Below are 21,274 nucleotides of genomic sequence, written 5' to 3'. Positions count from 1 at the left end.
AAAGGACAAAGATAGATTTGGTGTTCAGCAAAGTATAGTATCAACCATCAATTACTAATTGAATTTATTAATGTCAGAGGGGCCTCTCAAAAATCATATTTTTTTAATTTTTTTTATAAATTAAAGCAATGACAAAAAGAGTATGATTGATAAATAACTCAAAAAGATTGATTCCTCCTACTCTTTTTGCTTTTTGTTCTTCAGGTTGCAAATAAAATACACAATAGACTGCGGTATTTTGGGCATCATAAGCAAATTTTGAATGTGCAATTCTGGAGTCCCCTTTACAATAGTGTGTCTTTCCTTATTGGAAAATAGAAAAATCAATTAAAATCTATTGTTTGTTTTCTTGAAAAGAATGTGTGTGTGTATATATATATTGTAGAAGCTAAGGTTTCTAACAGGTGGTCTTTTATAATTTATAAATTCACCTCAAATTTTAGTACACAACATAGGCAAATTGAAAATTTCTCACATATTAATAGCTTGAACAACTTAATGATTAGAGATGATTGGATAGTTGCTGTAGCTGCAACTTGTTATTCCACCAGCGTGGCACTAAAGTAGTTTTTAATCCAAAAGCTAGCAAAAAACATTATTAATACTACCATATAATATTAATTCCTGCAGTCTTGATTTTTCTTTTTCTCTGGTTGATTTTCCATTTTAAAGCATGTTCAATTGTAAGCTAGACCATGAGCATTCATAATAAGTTGCTTATTTCTTTAATTTAAATCATTCAGATTTCGTTTAATTTGTTTTATGTATTTCATTAAATTCTATTATTAGTAAATGTGTTATTGTTTTATCAAATCGTGAGGAGAGTAGAGAATAATATATGTACAACTTAAAATTAATCTATTAGAGACCAGGCAATGTTAACAATGGCTCTAGTAAGTAACAAGAGAGAAAGAAACATGAATAAGAATACAAATACAGACATAATATGATATCTAATGTTGTAACTTTTGCACTTTAAAATAATGGGTTTTAAATTCAAAGGACCCGGGTTGAATGGCTACATGAAGTGGTTTTTGTGTTATCATGGACCTTATTGCAACTTGAGAAATTGACTTGGGCTTTATAAATGGGCCTTCACGTCACAATTGCACTACCTCTTCAATAAGCAATTGAGTTTTAGTTGAGTAATTGAAATAATGAATGCAAGCATCTTGAAAATGATAATAAGTAGGAAACCGAAACCAGATCAACTTGAATGGGTAATTTGGACATGGTTGTCTATGTGCACAAAATTCACATTTTTGCAAGGTCTGGAAATCATAAACCATTTCGAAATCGATGAGTAGTATGAAATCATAGACCATTTTCTAAGTAGCCCAAAAAATAACAAATAATTAATTGAAGCCTTTTGTTAATGAATATTCCATTGCACTCGCAAAAAACGAATCAGGTGAGTCCAACTTTATTGGAATGTAGTAAAAGTTAATTAACAAATATATCTTTTAATTGAAAGCTCTTCCTCAAAATATATATATATATATATATATTCTCAAAATTATAGGTAATCAAATTATTTTCTCAAAAAATTGGTTCGGCTAGATGCTATAATAAATAAGGAATATATTTGTCAACTTCTTTTTACTTTTTTGTATATATAAGTAGGAAAAAAAAATTGTTTTCATCCCTAAAGTTTTCATGTCATTTTTCTTTTGTTCCTAAACTTTAGATAGTTATTTATTTTTTATTTTTTGTTTATAAATTGTTGAAAACGTTACATTTTTTCTCCTTAAGCTTTCATACCATATGTCACTAGTATATGGTTTAGTGCTTCTAGTTCACCTCCTGTGTCTTTTTTTTTAAAAAAAAATGTATTGTAATGATGGGATCATGTAGGAAAAACGTGTCAAACTCTCTAATGCTAAAGATAATGCTACTTAATTAGACATGTAGGATTAAAGTTAACGAAATTCGATAGAAGAACCAAAAGTATAATGTTTTCTATAATTTAAGGACAATAAAAAAAAAAAAATTAAGTTTAGGAACTAAAATCAAACTTCAAGCTCTTTATATGGACTAAAATATATTTTAGAAGTATAAATACAACAACGACATTTTCAATAAGAAGAAAGCCAAGTTTTACTTCACTGAATTTACTGTCACTAAACCTTAGATATAGGGGTATATTGTGTTATTCAATTAAATTCAAATATATATATTTGTATTAAATTTAATTATTCTTATAAAAGATATAATTGTTTATATTTTATTGGTTAATGAAACCATGTATTTGAATTTGATTGAAAAACTTAATATATTACACCTAAATTTTGCCATAAATATAATGAGGAATTTGTTACTCAAAAGAAAGGCAAGTTTTGCTTTACTAAATTTACTACAATTAAGAGAAAAATCATACGAGTACCCTTAAAAAAGAACAGAGGCAAAATGGATAGGTAGAGTGTTCTTAAAGGAATACTAAGCATGCAATTGGTGATAATGATAAGCACGAGTGATGCTTCACCAAATTACTTTGCTAATTCACTTTCAGAAATAAAATTGCATGCATTTGAAATATATCTTTAAGGGTTACATTTTTAACCTATAAGAGTGTAATACAAATCTTGTGTTACAATAAACCATAACATGACTATATATAGTAGACTAAACCTTAGACTAATTAATATACTTTTAGTACAAGTAGGAGTCTTAGCTTGCACACATAGAAGGATTGGAGTTGGCTCTATGCTATGGTTGGTTAAGTAAATGAGAGCTACCAACTAAATGAGAGCCATTCCAAGATTGACACCAAACCAATAAGTTGGACAAATCAGAAATCACCAGCCCACCACATCCTAACTGCGTGTCTTAATTCTTACATTTAATCTTCAACCATTTTATTATTATTGCAATTAGTTGTGAGCTCATGAAGTTAACTAGTACTTCCTAGCATTTTTAATAAAAACTTCTAATTATTTATTTTAAATATTAGCGTTGATATACAATGTTGAATAAGCTAGAATAAATGTAGAAGTGGAAGCGTAAAATAGAGAACACAAGAATACACAAAGATTACGTGGTTTAGCTTAATGGCTACATTTTCAACATATGAGAGTGTAGTACAAATCAACTTCTAGTTGCCAAAATCAACTTTTTCTTTGAACCATTAAATCCCTAAAAAGGCACATATTAAATTAAATCCCTAAAAAACATATGTTAAATTAAAGAAGCTAATTCTCCTTGTTTGATCTTTAGTTGATTTAGAGTTTCTTAATATTATAAACAAAAATAAAAATAAAATTTAAGAAGGAAATTCTAATGTTAATTCGAATTATTTGATCTATCATTGATTTGGAGTTTCTTGATCTTAGTTTAATTGATACTTTTTGGTGTTTTCATCTGAAATATTTAGGATTTAAATCTCTCATCTCTTGACATAATTAACAAATTATTATCTTTTAAGAAAAAACAAAAACAAAAAACCAAAAAGTGGAAATTGGGCCGTTTTGTTCAACCTATTTCTCAAATTCATCTAAAACAGAGCCCAAAACCTATTTGTTTTATTCTTTCACCTACCTATAATAAGAAACAGTGCAAGCAACTCCTCCTAATATTAAACAGGGCCCTTTTTTTTACCTGCTAGTGCAGGTTTGAGTTGTTTCATACTGAATTGCTAATGTTTCTGTCTTGTCTTCAGTTTGCGTTGAAAGCAGAATGTAGAACACTTTCATCTTAATTTTTTTAATCAATTCTTATATGGTAGACTGCGTTGGATTTAAATCATAGTTTCATGTTCATATCAGCTAGTATTGACAATGGACCTTGATAACTCATTTTTATTTGTAAGCTTTAGGCTTTGATCGTCTTCAATTACAATTGCAACTTCTCTGACAATCTCTGCCTTAACAAGTTGATGACTTGGCCTTCCAAAATATCATCTATTGCCAATGATATTGCACTTCACTACTTCACAAAGAGAGAGAGAGAAAAATTCTTAGTATGCATTTGACATTGGCTTAAAAAGCCAGTTTTTTTTTTTACTATTCAATTTATTTTTGGTACTATGCATGGGTCTCATTGCACTTTTTGATACTAATCATGGGTCTCATTGTACTATTTCAGTTATATTTTAGTTTTATCTACAATACTTTCAACAAAAATGTGTAGCTTTTGCCTTTTGCAATATTAATGGACGGACTCTATATATTATGGGCTCTATGTTCAGAGGCCTTTAAAAGTTAGGACAGATGGTTACATGGTGTGGTATTGGTATTGTCATGGGCCTTATGGCAGCTCGAGTAATGAACTAGGCTTTTATAAATGGGCCTTCACGACCCAATTGCACTTCACTACATCTTGAAAATGATGCTAGCTAGGAAACACCGAAAACATATGGCTAGATCAACTTGAATAGGTAATTTGTACATGGTTGTCCTAACTCCGGAGAATGCTAAAGGAATGAGTAATTTTATTTTATCAGTGGATGTCATAGGATGAAAGTATTTCTAAAAAAATTAAATTAAATAAATAGAACTTACAAATTGATGTAATAATGAATATAATTAATGGGCTTCATCAACCACCCAATAAATAAATATTTGAATTTTTTTATTTTTTTTATAATTTTTGGCATATCAATTAAGTTCAATATAGTAAAGCTTGTAATACACCTAACATAACTTTGTCCTTAATATTTCCAATATGAATTATGTTTCTTCCATTGGGGTCGATCCTACCACTAGGCCAATTAGGTAGTCGCCCAACCTCCCTAAGGCCGCCAAATTTGAATCAATAGGAAAATTTCTATACCAATAAGAGTATAATTTAAGCCTAAAATATTAGCTAATAGATTAAAAAAAAAAAAGTAATGATGTGAACACAACAAAATTTCACAATAATTTTACAACATTCCTAAATTAACATGTTAACTCATTCATGGGCCACCATAAATCTCTAATTTAAATTTCTCGCTATGCTAATTTAAGAATGTTGTGACATTTAGTTGAGTCCCTAACATTTCTCAATAGAAATTGTTTTTTTAATGACAACGACCAAAAAAAAAAAAAAAAAAAAAAACCTAAGCTTAGTTGGACGATGGACCACCATCCACTCATTTCTTTGTTCTTTATTTTTATTTTTATTTTTTAATTTATCTTTGTAGTTATATATATAACACACACTAGTTGTTAACAACAACAAAAATCAAGTTTTGTGAAAATTAATTAAGTCTCAAAAGAGTTCACTAGATAATTTGTTGGTAGCATTGAACACAATATGATAAATAAATAAATAAATATATATATGTATATATATATATATATATATAAATTAGGTGCGAGGTATTGTGAAAATATTGTGACATTTTGTTGTGTTCTTAGACTTCTTTTTTGGTTTAGTCAAATTTGGTGAACAAAAATTCATTGTTTCACACACAATTTTCTTCTATTAATTTTTTGTTTGTTGTTTCTTTTAATGCATAGTTTAAAGTGGTTGTCCCAATTAAAACCTATAGGGACTGAAATTGTATTGATCCCAAAATCGGATTAGGCTCAAACCTTAACGACCCAAACAATAAATTTGTAAAGCATGGGTTGAAGAACTAGATTTATCCTAGAAGAAAAACGATTAATCTTAATGATGTATGATAATATGACACAGACAAGATTATCGAATATTTCCTCAGAACCAACTAGGTTATTTTTTGTTCTATGGTTTTCTTTTAGAAGTCTCTCGTCCTTTGTTCTTGGCGCATTCTTCCAGGTTATATACTGCAACCTTCGTGTCATCCCTACCACACACGTGTATGCTAGATTAGGGGGATCCCTCCCTGTCCCATCCAACACTTCCTGGAACCATCAATAGTGGCTTGTAAGGCTGCTTGATCACTGTTTAGGTATTACTTCTATATTAATGTGGCCAGAGAATTGGTTGAGTGACAATTAATGCGGAGGTTGAAACCTTTGAAGATATTTGTCTACCTTTTTATCCTTATCCATGATCCAATGTCCCACTCTCAGCTGTGACATAGTCCCGAAGCAAGTTCGTGATAAGGTACTCAGATTCATCTCGGATATATGTTGCCGAGGATACTGTCATCCTTGGACACTTGTTGGACCCATCTCACATTGCCTCTACTCCTATCTTAGTTTTATTCTATTCATAGCCTTACTTGGGCCTCCTCGGATGGTCCAACATCCTCGGATAGGGCCATCGGCCCAGTTAATACCGCTTTCAACAATACTTCCTGAGTAACTGGCCCCCGCAATAACCCCTCAAAATCTTGCTTTTTGACTCCTCGGAAGAAAAGGATGATTTTGATGTCTTTATTACATTCCGTTTTTGGCTTCACTCCGCATTTCTAACCTCCTTCATGTCTTTTGGTATATTTTGGATACGCTCCTGACGCTTCGGCGTCCAAGGCGTGCCTAGCATTAAATTTTGGTGACATCCCTATCTCCCACGTTCAACGGCTAAATGTAAATCGAACGGTGGGAGGCTTTTCTCTTTTACGAGCGGGAGCTTTCCCGCTTGTAACTTCTGAGCCAACATAAATAGTTTTTCAAATCAACTCTCTTTCCTACATTCATCAATCACACAATCCTAGAGCTCATACATTGAACCTGTCACTTTCCTTTGTTTCCTTGTGCATTTACAAATACTAGATTCTTGTCCGAGGACCCTCTTTCAAACATGTAAGTCTTCTTAAAACCTCTTTTTAACTTCTATCTTAAACTTATTGATTTTTCTTCAAAACACCTTAGGAGAATGGGTAAATTCGAGGATTTGGTTAAATCCAAGGAGGGTATGAGAAGCTTCTGGGCAAAATATAGGATTCCACCAACTGTGGGTATAAGATACGCTGACCAGGGGGAATGGGTTGGCAATAGGAGAATAGGGAAAGTAGTCATTCCCATGATCGCCTTCATAGAAGGTGGGATGACCATTCTTATGGGCCCTATCAGTAGAAGCTATCTTAGGTTTTTTAGGTTGTCTCCTACACAGTGTGCCCCAAACATGTTTAGAGTCCTGGGAAGTATAGATGCCTTAAATGAGAGAATGAAATTGAATCTGACCCATCATGATGTAAACTGGGTGTACAATCTAAATAATTTGAAGGGGCAGAGATACTACCTCAAATCGAGGTATCCCGCGGTAAGGCTAATCCAGTGCCTTCCTACTTTGAATAAAAATTTAAAGGAGGACTTCCTTATTTTTTCCGAGGAATGGCACGATGGCTTGTCTTACCCAACAGAGGAGGGAGTACCAGGTGGTAGTATAGCCATGGACTCATGAGCTTTAGTTTACATCCTTTGTTTGTTTGTTTCGTGTCTCAATATTTTCATTTCTCATGAAACTTTCCTTTAATTCAATGACTTTACAGATAGGCGTTATACCAAGCCCAACCTTCGCCTAGTCAACAAAGAGAGTTTGGATAGGGTGTTGCGAGCTGAAATATATGTGAACGAAGCCGACGGTCAATTCCGAGTAGCCCACTTAATCCTCGGATACACACCTCTCTTGTTCGCCTTTCAAGCTCCCCAGTACGTAATTAAAGCTCGTGATCCTCGGCTCCAGCGTATTAGCATCGCCTATAAGGGGTTCGTTGTTCCAGAAGGTATACCACTTCCTAGAGATACCCCCCGCACTCAACCTCTTTTTGTTGCCATTGTCTGAGCAGGAGCCTCTTCATCGCAGCTTGCTCTCAGGGAAGAGGAAGTAGAAGAGGAAGAGGAAGAAGAAAAAGAGGATGAAGAAGAAGATAATCCAGAGGAAGTTGTAGAAGTGTTAGACTCCTCAGACGACTTCGAGATTTTTAATCAAACTATACACTCTGAGGAAGATCCTGACAAAATGGGCATACAAAGGAAGCCCCAGAAAAGTCTAATGGAGCTGATAGAGAATCAGCCTGGGAAGGGTACACCGGGGAGATCCACGCGGTCTTAGATTCTTCCTCCTCCTACAAAGTCTCCTCCTCCTGCTCCTCACCAACCTTCTCACCAACCTCCCCAGCCGGTCCGAGCTGAAACTGCCGATTTGAAAAGACGAAGAAGCAGAAAGGGAAGGACATGGTAGATACCGGAAAATCCCATCCGACCCGTGAGGAAGAGACCCAGCGAGCTACAAAGCAGTAGAAGACAAGCCATACTTCACAGCGAGGCCAGGAGAGGTTGGACACTCAACCTCTTGAGCCACAAGCTTGGCTGCTAGCACCCATGCACGACGGGAAGCCCCTAAGAGATGATGCGTCAATTAGGGACTTCAACGGTGGCATTGGGTGCCACGTAGCCTTGGCTGTAGAGGAGGCCTTATTAATTCTAAAGGACATGGCCGAACTAAAGAATGTAAGGAAGAATGAACTCATCCTTAACAATAAGAGATACTTGGGAATGGTATAGTGCTAACTCTCTTCTTTTTCTTTTTGCGATCATTATTCACGAATGTGTGCTTTCTACTGACTATTGTGTTGACTTTTTTCTTTTAGGTTAGCCAAAACACTTTTAAGCTGGATGAGATGTTCAACAACTGCCAGCAATAGTTAGAGGATGAAAAGAAGAAACGGGCGTCTGTCGTACAAATTTTAACCATATCCAAGCACAATCTAGCAGATGCGAGGAAAAAATTAATTGCTGAGGAGCAAGCTGGCAAAAGCGCTGATTCGGCCTTGGAAGGCGCACAAAGGCAAGCCAAGGATCAAAGGAAGCGCTTGCACGAAGCAAACGAAGAATTGAAGGCTGCTAGGGACCAAATGGCCACCCTTAAAAAGCAGCTAGAGGAGGGTCAAAAGTTAAAAAACCAAGCTGAAAAATCTAGGGAGGAGGCTGAGAAGGCAAAGACTAAGGCCGAGCAGGCAACGAATGACACTGAACAGAAAGGTTACGACCTTAGAGTGGCCAAGACAGAGGAAAATCTCAGAGCAAAGGTGCCAATGGTATGCCGCATTTATTGTGCCCAAACTTAGAATGAAGCCCTTAATCGAGTTGGGGTTGAGGCTTCATCTGAGTTGAGGAAGGCAGAGAATGTGTTCTATCCTACTGTGATCCGCGCCTTGGATCCTTCATCCACTCAAGCCGAGGTGACTCAAACGACTACTGATCCCAATCGAGAAGTTCCACCTCAAAATCCTCCTCCCTCTAGCCAGCAAGAGCCAGCCAAAGAAGCCAGTGCAACCCAAGAAGCATCCTTGGATAAAGTTGTAGCCGCTCCTGAGGTAGAGGTAGCCTCTCAAGGCTTTCAGCAAGATCTGGCGTCTACGGTCATGCTAGATGAGGGGGCTGCTAAGGACAAAGCAGGGGTAGCTACCTCTAAGGCAGACAAATCGGCTGATCAGACTTCCAAGCTCCAGATTAAGCTGAAAAAATGGGCTTTATTTTATAATTTAATTAGAACTTTTTGTAAGGGATTTCTTTTCCGTTCCTCGTTGTTGTTGGTTTTTTTTATTTTATTACATGCACCTTAATGAAGTATGCATTTTTACTTTTTGGAATTTGTTTGAGTTGATGTTTATCTCATTTTTATGTTGCCTATTTGGTCATTTTGGTTTGGGTGATCTCACCCTGATTGTCCTTTGCTTATACCAGAGTAAAAACACAACTTACACATATCAATAGTTGGCAGCCTAAATGGATGATAACCATTAAGACCAGGACATCTCGCAGATACATTTTGTATAGGCACATATATCCATTTTAATAAGTTGAAACTTAAAGAAGTGTTCAAAAGTCATTTAAAATTAAGTCTAAAATACTTTAATTATACATTAAATGATGCTCACAGTCTTATTAGGACTTATTATCTTTAGTAGATGATTAAGAACCCTGCGATATGAGGACGGAACTTGAAGGTTTATTATTTTGAAGTGCCCAAGTTGATGCCGCACCAATCATTTCAACAACAAGAGGCTGTATTAGTTTCTACTGAACCCATTTAATGCTTCAATATGAGTCGTGGTCCAAGGAACCTGACATAACTTAGTTTCTGTTTAATACTTCAAAAGATGTCATAGGATATTAATTTCCACTAAGTTTATGGTTCGAGGACCTGACATAACTTAGTTTCTGTTTAATACTTCAAGAGATGTCATAGGGTATTAATTTCCACTAAGTTTGTGGTCTGAGGACCTGACATAACTTAGTTTCTGTTAAATACTTCAAGAGATGTCATAGGGTATTAATTTCCACTAAATTTGTGATCCGAGGTCCTGACATAATTTAGTTTCTGTTTACTTCAAAAGATGTCATAGGGTATTAATTTCCACTAAGTTTGTGATCTGAGGACCTGACATAACTTGGTTCCTGTTTAATACTTCAAGAGATGTCATAGGGTATTAATTTCCACTAAGTTTGTGGTCCGAGAACCTGACATAACTTAGTTTTTGTTTAATACTTCAAGAGATGTCATAGGGTATTAATTTCCACTAAGTTTGTGATTCGAGGACCTGACATAACTTAGTTTCTGTTTAATACTTCAAAAGATGTCATAGGTTTGGAAACACGAGATGCATAATCAGCATAAATTAAAAGAAATTCATACTAAATTACTTTTATTAATAATAATACCTCTTGAGATTGTATACATTCCAAGGATGGAGTACAGCTTTTTCATCTAGGTCTTCCAGATAATAGGCTCCTATTCTGGCTACTGAAGTAATTCGATAAGACCCTTCCTAATTAGGCCCCAATTTTCCCTAAGCTGGATTCTTGGTTGTTCCCAGAACTTTCCTCAACACCAGATTTCCTATAGCTAACGGCCTCAGCTTTATATTAGTATCATAGCCTTGCTTGAGTTTATGATGGTAGTAAGCCAACTGGACCATTGCATTCTCCCTTCGCTCTTCGATCAAGTCTAAACTTTTCCCCAACAGCCCATCGTTACCGTTCGAGGTAAATGTACAAGTCCTTAACATTAGGAATCTAGTTTCTAGAGGGATGACGGCCTCGGCTCCATAGGTCATGGAAAAAGGAGTCTCTCCTGTTGATCGTCGAGGCGTTGTTCGATAGGTCCAAAGAACATGTGGCAATTCCTCCACCCATTTTCTTTTTGCATCATCTAGCCTCCTCTTAAGTCCATTAACTATTACTTTGTTAACAGATTCAGCTTGCCCATTCCCTTGAGGATAGGCTGGAGTGGAATATCTATTCTTTATCCCTAAATCTGAACAGTATTGCCTGAAGGCCTCACTATCAAATTGAAGGCCATTATCGGTGAAAAGGGTATGTGGAGTTCCAAACCGCGTCACAATAATCCTTCAGACAAACTTCTTAACATCTACATCTCTGATGTTAGCTAAAGGTTCAACTTCGACCCATTTAGTAAAGTAATCTATGTCGACCAACAGATACTTTTTGTTTCCTAATACTTTAGGAAAAGGGCCCACAATATCTAACCCCCATTGAGCAAAAGGCCAAGGGCTGGACAGAAGGTTAAGAATTCCTCCTGGCTGGTGGATCTTTGGTGTGAACCTCTGACACTGGTCACATTTTCTAATATAATACTGTGCTTCCTTCTGCATATTTGGCCACCAATATCCTTGAGTGATGGCTCCGTGTGATAGGGACCTTTCCCTCGTGTGACTTCCACAAATTCCTTCATGCAACTCCTCTAAAAGTGGCTCTGACATCTCGGGGTGTACATAGAGCAGATATGGCCCAGAAAAAGAACGTTTTTACAATTTTTTGGCCTCGGATAACCAAAACCGAGGAGCTTTCCTCCGTATTTTCTTGGCTTCTATTTTCTCTTCAGGCAAGGTGTCACTTTTGAGGAATTTCAATATGGGGTCCATCCAGCTTGGGGTTAAGTCGAAATGATGAACTTGAAGCATGTCCTTCCCCGCTGGGGTGGGGGTGCACAAATCCTCAATGATTATGACCCGAGGCAAATTCCGTGCTTAGGAAGTGGCAAGGGTTGCCAGGGAATCGGCGTGGGTATTTTCGCCTCAGGGTATATGCAATAAGTTAAAAGACTCAAATTCCTTTTGCACACGCCTAACTTGACCCAGATATTCTTGCATTCTAGCATCTCGGGCTTCCAATTCCTCTTTCACTTGGCCGACTATCAATCTTGAATATGAGAATACTTCCATTACCTTTCCACCCATTTTCCGGACCATACTCATTCCCATCAACAAAGCTTCATTTTCCGCTCCGTTGTTAGTAGCTCAGAATCCCAGCCTCAAGGACTTTTCAATGATGATCTTTTTGAGGGATACCAGCACTAGCCCCACTCCCGCACCCCGTTGATTCGTTGCATCGTCCACATATACCTTCCAAGATGAGTCATCTTATGTAGAAATCAGACCAACCGACTTTTCATCTATGTCATGTTGCTTCATCTCAGCTTCTTCTGGGAGTTCGGCGAACTCGTCTACCAAATCGGCGAGGACCTGGCCTTTCACAGAGGTGCGGGGTATATACTTAATATCAAAAGCTCCTAGGATTGTACCCCACTTAGCAATCCTCTCCATATAATCTGCACTTCTAAGTATAGACTTGAGTGGCAACTGAGTTAGGACTACTACGGTATGCGCCTGAAAGTAATGTAGGAGTTTGCCAGTCGCATGAACTATTGCCAAGATGGCCTTTTCTAGGGATAAGTATCGCACCTAGGCTTCATGAAGTGACTTACTTACGTAATAAACTGGCCTTTGAACACCATTGTCCTCTCGTATTAGGACGAAATTAACTGCATGAGAGGCAACTGCCAGGTAAGCAAACAGGACCTCATCCACCTCAGGGTTGGACATGATAGGTGGTCAAGACAGGTACTCTTTCAACTGTTGAAATGCTGCGACGCATTCCTCGGTCCACTCAAATCCCTTCTATTTATGTAATAAACGAAAGAAAGGTCTACATCTATTAGCTGACAGGGAGATAAATCGGTTCAAAGCAGCAGTCATTCCTGTCAGTTTTTGCACCTCTTTTGGGTTCCGGGGTGTTTGTAAATCGTTAATTGCCTTAATCTGGTCTGGGTTCACCTCGATTCCCCTATGAGTCACCATGTACCCCAAGAACTTTCCAGAACTCACACAAAATGAACACTTTAAGGCATTCAGACGTAGCTTATGCTCTCTCAGGATTCCGAAAATACTCGTAAGATCTTCCACATGCCTGGAGACCACTTTACTCTTCACTACCATATCATCGATGTAGACTTCAATGTTTCTGCCCAGCTACGGTTCAAACATTTTAGTCATCATCCATTGGTAAGTAGACCCAGCATTTTTCAATCCAAAGGGCATTACTTTATAATGGTACTTTCCAATTGGGGTGACAAAAGCTGTCTTTTCCTGATCGTCCAATGCTAACGGCATTTGGTAATATCCTTGGAATGCATCCAAAAAACTCATCTGAGGATGGCCAACTATTGCGTCTACAAACTGGTCTATCTTCGGCATAGGAAAATGATCCTTAGGACAAGCCTTATTGAGGTCCGTAAAGTCCACACATACTTGCCATTTCCCTATCTTCTTCTTCACCACTACTATATTGGCTAGCCATTGAGAGTAAAATACTTCTTTAATAGCCCCGGCCTGCTTGAGCTTGGTCACTTCACTCCTAACAGCTTCGGCGTGCTCCTTCGACGGTCGCCGAGGTGGCTGTCTCTTCAGAACAATGGAAGGATTCACATTGAGACGTGATAACGCCTTAAAATGTATACTTGTTATATATTTATATGAGTGTTATCTCCTTATTATTATGCTTAATTTTTATAATTAAGCCATGATTTGCATTAGTCCCTATTATTTATCTTTATATAATTTTTTGAATAAAATGCTATTCATTGTGTGTAATTTTCTACTTTCAGGAAATTATGTGAGAAAAATGAGTTTACAGGAATTTGTGATAGAATGGAGGCCAAACTAGAATTAAAATGGAGCTAAAGGACCATGCTTAAATGTCTAAGGAGGTGCAGCTGGAGTGCTTGGATCGTCTACCATGATTGGAAGCTTCAAATAAGGAAACTGAAAAGGAAAAATCTGATTTGAGCACTGATCAGTATTTTGGGTGTATCTCTCTCCTCAAAAATTCAATTGACACAAGGCTAGATGGGTTAGAACTGTGACTTAAATATCTACAGCCTTTTAGTTTTGCATTTTTTGAAATTCTCAATTTTTGAAGGCCGAAATCAACTCATAAGTTACCACTGTAAACTTGGATGGAAATTAAAATAGTAAATGTTTTATTTTCTTTGGACACTTAGACATTAGGGTTTTGAAGGGAGGCTGTGTAGAACGAATTTTGGAGAGAAAAACTTGTATTTTTCCTTTCTCTAATGGCAGCCTAAACTCTTTGCTAGGGCTAGGGGTTATGTTTCTTCTATACGGTATGAATATTCAATGTGATTCTTTCTAGGATTTTATCAACAACATATTTGATTGTTTAATTAGATTTCTCTTGATGTATTAGTTCTTCCATGCTTTCAATAAGTTCAATCATATTTTTCTTATTGTTTAGAGAAATTTCTAATAGTTTCAAATAGAAATCAGGTTTTAAAGTGAATGGGTTTTTCTAAAAACTTTTCTAACCGCATTATTAATCGAGGTTATCATGCGTTCTTGAATTGTCTCATTTCAACCGAATCATAAGTTTTAAATTGTGTAAGAACAATCAATTATGAAATAGATATTTTCTTAGATCACAAAGAATTTCATATCGATATAGGGAAACACCCCGATGCCCTACTATTTACATTATTGATTTAAATAAGTTATCATTGTTATTCTTGTTTACAATTACCAGACAAAAATTATTCTTCATCTTCACCAAAATGTTTTTTAATTACATTGTCTTTGAATTCATCCTAATCCTTGTGGTTCGACCTCGATACTCCGAGAATTATATTGCTACGATCTCCTACACTTAGGAGTGAGCAAGCAATTTTGGCACCGTTGTCGAGGAGCTGCTGTGTGTTCAGAGGCAATTTTTGGGAGCGAAGCACAACCAGTGGAAATTCTTCTATTGGTAACTTCGTTCCATTTTTTTTCCCCATATTTTTTAGTTCTTATTTTGCTGTTTGTTTTCAATTTATTTTATTTTATTGGCGTTCATTGTTGCATGAGCATTTGGGTTAGAAACAAGAGAGGCAGATTAGAAAATTTTGAAACTTACTTTGATAATCTTTTTGACACACCTTTGTCTTCACCTTCTTCATCAATCATGGGTGATGAAACACGTAATAATCATGAGGAGAATAGAAGAACTATGTATGAATTGTTGCATCCCACACAAAATTCTGTTCCTTCATGCATCATGTTTCCACCTAATGCACCACATGTAGAACTGAAACAAGGTTTATTAGCAATACTTCTTGACTTTAGGGGACAAGAAAATGAAAATCCTTATGTCCATGTTAGAGCTTTTGAAAAGGTAATTAGTAGTTTCTATGCACAAAACGTTATTGAGACTGTTAAGTTACGTTTCTTTCCTTTTTCACTTAAGGATAAGGCAAGAAGTTGGCTTTACACCTTGAAACCTAGGTCTATAGGTAGTTGGGGGGAGATGGCCAAAGAGTTTTTTAAGAAACATTTTCCTCCTCACAAAGTCCAGCAAGTAAAAAGAAGGATAGCTAGTTTTGTCCAAGGAGAAAATGAGACCTTATACCAAGCTTGGGAAAGGTACAAAGATCTTTTCAATTTCTGCCTATCTCATGGGTATGAAGATTGGAGGTTGGTTAGCTATTTTTATGAAGGACTTACACCTCGGGACCGATAGTTTGTTCAACTCTCATGCGGAGGGGACTTTTACAAAAAGAACCCGAAGATGCAATGGATTATCTTGATGAGATAGTTGAAAACTCTAACACATGGACTGGACCTAGCCCTATGGACTCCACTGATAGGACTAGAACTAATACTACCACTTCTAGTGGAAGTGTTTTCAAGTTGAGGGAAGATGATAACATGAGTGCAAAAATCAGCATATTAACTAAAGAAATTGAGGCATTCAAAATGAAAGGAAGTAGGAATGTTAGTGCTACCTTTAGAGAGGACCCAATGGAGGTGTGTAAAATTTGTCATGAGATAAACCATGCTACAAATGAATGTGCATCACTTTCATCATTCTTGAATGTGCCAGAAGAACAAGTACATGCATTTAATTCATACTGGCCAAATAATTCTTCATATTCTAACAATTATAACTCATATATGCAAAACCATCCGTATTTGAATTATAAGAGTGACAATGTGTTGAATCCTCCTACTCCAAGGAATTTTAATACACCACATGCATCATCATCATCATCATCATCTAGACCTTCCTTGGAGGATGCACTTAGTACTTTCATTCAAAGGCAAAGTGAGCGAAATCAAAAGTTTGAATACATGATCACTAGGCTAGATGAAGAGGTAAGAGAGACCAAGAGTCATATAACTAGGCTTACAAATTCATTGAGTGGGATAGAGAGAGGGAAGCTCCCTTCCCAAACTCAACCCAATCCCATCAATCAAAATCTAAAAATTGGCTTTAAGGATAAACATGAGGAAGTAAATGCTGTGACCATTTTGAGGAGTGGTAAAGAGATTGATAAAAGTTCTCGTTTAGTAACTAAGAAATCTAAGGAGACCATAGTTGAAAAAGAGAAGGATGGAATTAAGCCACTTGGGCTTGATGACATTGAATAATGCCCAATCCCTCCACCATTTCCCCAAGCCTTAAAATTATCTAGGAAATTGGACATCGCATATGAGATATTACAGCATTTGCATCAAGTCAAGATAAATTTGCCATTATTGCATGTTATCAAGCAAGTGCCTGCATGCCAAGGTAATTATGGACCTATGCACCATCAAGAGAAAGCATCATGTGAAGAAGACCGCATTCCTAACAGAACAGGTAAGTGCAGTTATCCAACATAAGACCCCGCCAAAGTATAAGGATCCAGGTTGTCCTACGATATCGTGTACTATTGGAGATTACATCATGGAGCATGCATTGCTAGATCTTAGGGCAAGTGTTAATTTGATCCCTTTCAGTGTATATCAAAAACTTGGACTTGGTGAGTTGAAACCTACTTCAATAACTTTACAGTTGGCTGATCACTCTGTAAGGGAACCGAGAGGGATTGTTAAGGATGTGTTGGTGAAAATTAAACAATTTTATTATCTTGTTGATTTTATTGTTCTAGATTACCAACCTGTTTTACATCCTAATGTTCATACCCCTATTATTTTGGGTAGACCTTTTCTTGCCATAGCTAATGCTTTAATTAATTGCAGGAATGGGAGAATGCAACTCACTTTTGGTTCCATGACTTTGGAGCTAAACATATTTCATGTGGCTAAACAACCCCATGAGGATGATGACTGTGCTTATGTAAACCTCATTGGGGCGATGGTTCAAGAAGAGTTTAATAAGAATTGTTTTTCTAATCCTCTTGAAACTCTTCTTAATAATTCTGTTGGTTCTTATGATTTAGAATGTGATATTCATGTATTTGAAAATTTTTCTTTGTTGGATTCCTCACAGGTTTTGGAAGAACAACAGATGATGGCAATTTATAAAGGGTGGAAGCCTTGCTTTGAGGAGCTACTTGAAAAAGAAAAAAAGCTCATGCATTCAAGTGAAAAGGCACCACAGCTGGAGCTTAAGCCACTGCCCGGTGGTCTTAAATATGCATATTTAGGCCCAGGTAAGTTAAAACCTAGATGGGATGGCCCTTTCATTGTAAGGGAAGTGTTTAGCCATGGAGCTATAGTAGTTGAGGACCCTAGACATGGTAGGATTTTGGAAATAAATGGACAAAGGTTAAAACCATTCTTAGGTGGAGTTATACCAGAGGAGGAGACTATGTCACTAAAGATCCCTTCCTATTGGGATGCTATGTGAACTCTGAAAGAGCCTTATGAAGTTGTACCATATTGTTTTACTTTTCATTTTGCCTTTTGTTTTGTTATTATTATTATTATTTTTTTGTGCGCTAACATTTGCAGGTGTGAAAGAAATTTAAAAAAAAAAATAAAAAAATCTTAAATGCTTAAAGTAACTTCTTCCCTTTATACTTGAATTTATTTTGGCTTTGATACATTGAGGACAATGCAATATTTTAGTTGGGGGGAGAGGTCTACACTTTTTGCTACACCTTGCATTATTTTTCTTTCTTTCTGTTCCCAAAAAAAAAATAAAAACCTTGAATTTGAATGCAGTAGAGTTATAAGTTTTTTTTTATATCATGTGATGGAATGAATAATGTTGAGTTGGTTATACTATTTGCTATATTAAGACTTTTTCATGAAAAGCACAATGGGAAACTTTTGAGCACAATATCCAGGTTAGCGGACGGTTGGATGTTGGATATGCATGGATCATGAACAAGCTAGATATAAGCTGAAACTCAACCCATATGGAGAGTTCTTGAGCCTTACTTTTCTTTGTGAGAGTATATCTTTGTTTGAACTCTTAAATTTCTCTCATATGCTTCAGTTTTTGTAAAAGATCTCTATATTTTTTTTTTTTTGGTTGACTACTGGAAACATTATAAGGAGATATACCATGATCTTACTTATTTTTATCCTTAAGAATGCTGGTTTATGTGGAATTTTAGAAGCTGAGAGCTTAAGGCCATCAATCTTTTGTAACCAGCTAAACAATATTCAGCCTATCTTTACATTAACCATTGTCACCATCATTTGAGCCATGAGAAATACTTCTTCAATACCATAAAACATTTTTATTTATGGGTATTCTCATGGGGGTTCAAGTTTTGAGCAATTGATGTGCTTAGATACCACCATTGTCTCTCTTTTCTTCAAAAAAAAATAAAAAATAAAAAAAAAATCAAAAAGAAGAAGAAAAAAAAAAAGGAGAAAAAGAAAAAGAAAAAGAAAGAGGAGACATGCATAATCAATCAATAAATCATTGGTGTCTTACACATCTTTCATGTATTTCAGAAGGGTTATATGGTTGAGTAAAGGTTATTTTGATTCAAGCTAGTTGCTACTACTATGATTTGGGTTTGGCTTGAATTTTCTGCATTTGATTCATATACCTCATATTTCAAAGAGAGCAATTTGCCTTTACCTAGCCATAAGATTATACTACCACTGAGCTTAAAGTCCTACTTAATCCTAAATGTGCATGGCTGGTATGTGTTTGGGATAAAAACTAAGGATGAGAATGGTATTAATCTTATGTTTCCAGGAATTCAACATCCTTTCCAAGAGATCTTTTTCCATTGTTTTAGCGGCTGTTTTTGTATACACATGGTGATATTCTTAAAACTTCTTCTTTCCTTTTTGTTCAAATGTGATATGAAGAGAGAAACCATTACTTCTATGTGTGTTCTTTCAGAATGTTGATGACTTAAGAGAGGTTTTGGAGTAGAGGCTCTAATCTAGATTATTCTTGGTCTATGCATGTTTGGAAAAGCCGGTTTGATTGGATGGGCTATGCACACACACACACTCTAAAAGTGAAGCTAGTGAAAGCTCTTTAATATGATAAATAGTATCCCAACTCAAAATTGAAAGTTTATTTGTATGATATAATGATAAAGTAGACTAACATTTGCTGCAGGAATTTTCAGAAAACCTTTGACTTTTGTGGGTAGAGTCACTGCAAACCCTCACGAGAGTAAACTCATCCACTAGAGTGACCTAGGGGTTTAAAGACTTGTTGCACATGGGAAGTGTAGTCGTGTAGCCTACGAAAGTGGCTTGTTTTTTAGTTTTAATTATTCACTTTTACTATACATGGGTGCTTTATGGATTGCTAGGGATTAGCAAGATTTAAGTTGGGGATGTGATAATGCCTTAAAATGTATACTTGTTATATATTTATATGGGCGTTATCTCCTTATTATTATGCTTAATTTGTATAATTAAGCCATGATTTGCATTAGTCCCTATTATTTATCTTTATATAATTTCTTGAATAAAATGCTATTCATTGTGTGTAATTTTCTACTTTCAGGAAATGATGTGAGAAAGATGAGTTTACAGGAATTTGTGAGAGAATGGAGGCCAAACTAGAATTAAAATTGAGTTAAAGGACCATGCTTAAATGTCTAAGGAGGTGCAGCTAGAGTACTTGGATCGTCTACCGTGATTGGAAGCTTCAAATAAGGAAAGAAATCAAAAAAGTAGAATTTGGAAAGGAAAAATCTGATTTGAGCACTGATTAGTATTTTGGGTGTATCTCTCTCCTCAAAAATCCAATTAATACAAGGCTAAATGGGTTGGAACCATAACTTAAATATCTACAACTTTTCAGTTTTACGTTTTTCGAAAATCTCAATTTTTGAAGGCCGAAATTAACTCACAATTTACTGCTGTAAACTTGGATGGAAATTAAAAGAGTAAATGTTTTATTTTCTTTGGACACTTAGACATTAGGGTTTTGAAGGAAGGTTGTGTAGAACGAATTTTGGAGAGAAAAACTCGTATTTTTCCTTTCTCTAATGGCAGCCTAAACTCTTTGCTAGGGCTAGGAGTTTTGTTTCTTCTATATGGTATGAATATTCAATGTGATTCTTTCTAGGATTTTATCAACAACATATTTGATTGTTCAATTAGATTTCTTTTGATGTATTAGTTCTTCCATGCTTTCAACAAGTTCAATCATGTTTTTCTTATTGTTTAGAGGAATTTCTAATAGTTTCAAGTAGAAATCAAGTTTTAAAGTGAATGGGTTTTTTTGAAAACTTTTCTAACCGCATTATTAATCGAGGTTATCATGTGTTCTTGAATTGTCTCAATTCAACCGAATCATAAGTTTTTAATTGTATAAGAACAATCAATTATGAAATAAATATTTTCTTAGATCACAAAGAATTTTATATCGATATAGGGAAACACCCCGATGCCCTAGTATTTACATTATTGATTTAAATAAGTTATCATTGTTATTCTTGTTTACAATTACCAGAAAAAAATTGTTCTTCATCTTCACCAAAAGGTTTTTTAATTACATTGTCTTTGAATTTACCCCGCTCCTTGTGGTTCGACCTCGGTACTCGAAGAATTATATTGCTATGATCTCCTGCACTTGGGAGTGAGCAAGCAAGACGATGACAGATGAAGTTCGGATCTATACCCGGGGCCTCGTATGGACTCCAGGCGAACACATCAATATTCTCTCTGAGGAATTTTACCAGCTGTTCCTTCTCTTGCATAGGCAATTTAGCCCCAACCTGAAAGAATTTTTCAGGATCATTAGCGACAATTACCCTCTCCAGATCTTCACATTTTGCCTCATCGGCCAGTGCGTTTGAGGGTAATGCTGGGGCTGTTAACTGTTATAAAACGTTATCGACGATTGCTAAGGTCTCCACTTCCGGCTAGTGTTGGATAACTGCCACCAGGCATTGCCGAGCTGCGGTTTGA

At 36.0% G+C, this 21,274-nt stretch overlaps 1 protein-coding gene across 1 annotated transcript; it reads left to right on the top strand.

The window, feature by feature from the left end:
• The first annotated feature begins 16,724 nt into the window (after window positions 1-16,724).
• Window positions 16,725-17,780, top strand: LOC115984541. The gene has a single exon (XM_031107580.1). The coding sequence runs from the start codon at window positions 16,725-16,727 to the stop codon at window positions 17,778-17,780; it is 1,056 nt and encodes a 351-aa protein (XP_030963440.1).
• The last annotated feature ends 3,494 nt before the right edge of the window (window positions 17,781-21,274 follow it).

The sequence above is a fragment of the Quercus lobata genome, chromosome 4 (assembly GCF_001633185.2).
Source record: "Quercus lobata isolate SW786 chromosome 4, ValleyOak3.0 Primary Assembly, whole genome shotgun sequence".
In the NCBI taxonomy this organism is placed as follows: Eukaryota; Viridiplantae; Streptophyta; class Magnoliopsida; order Fagales; family Fagaceae; genus Quercus; species Quercus lobata.
The sequence above is the reverse complement of the archived record's forward strand: the minus strand, read 5'-3'. Positions and strand labels throughout refer to the sequence as shown.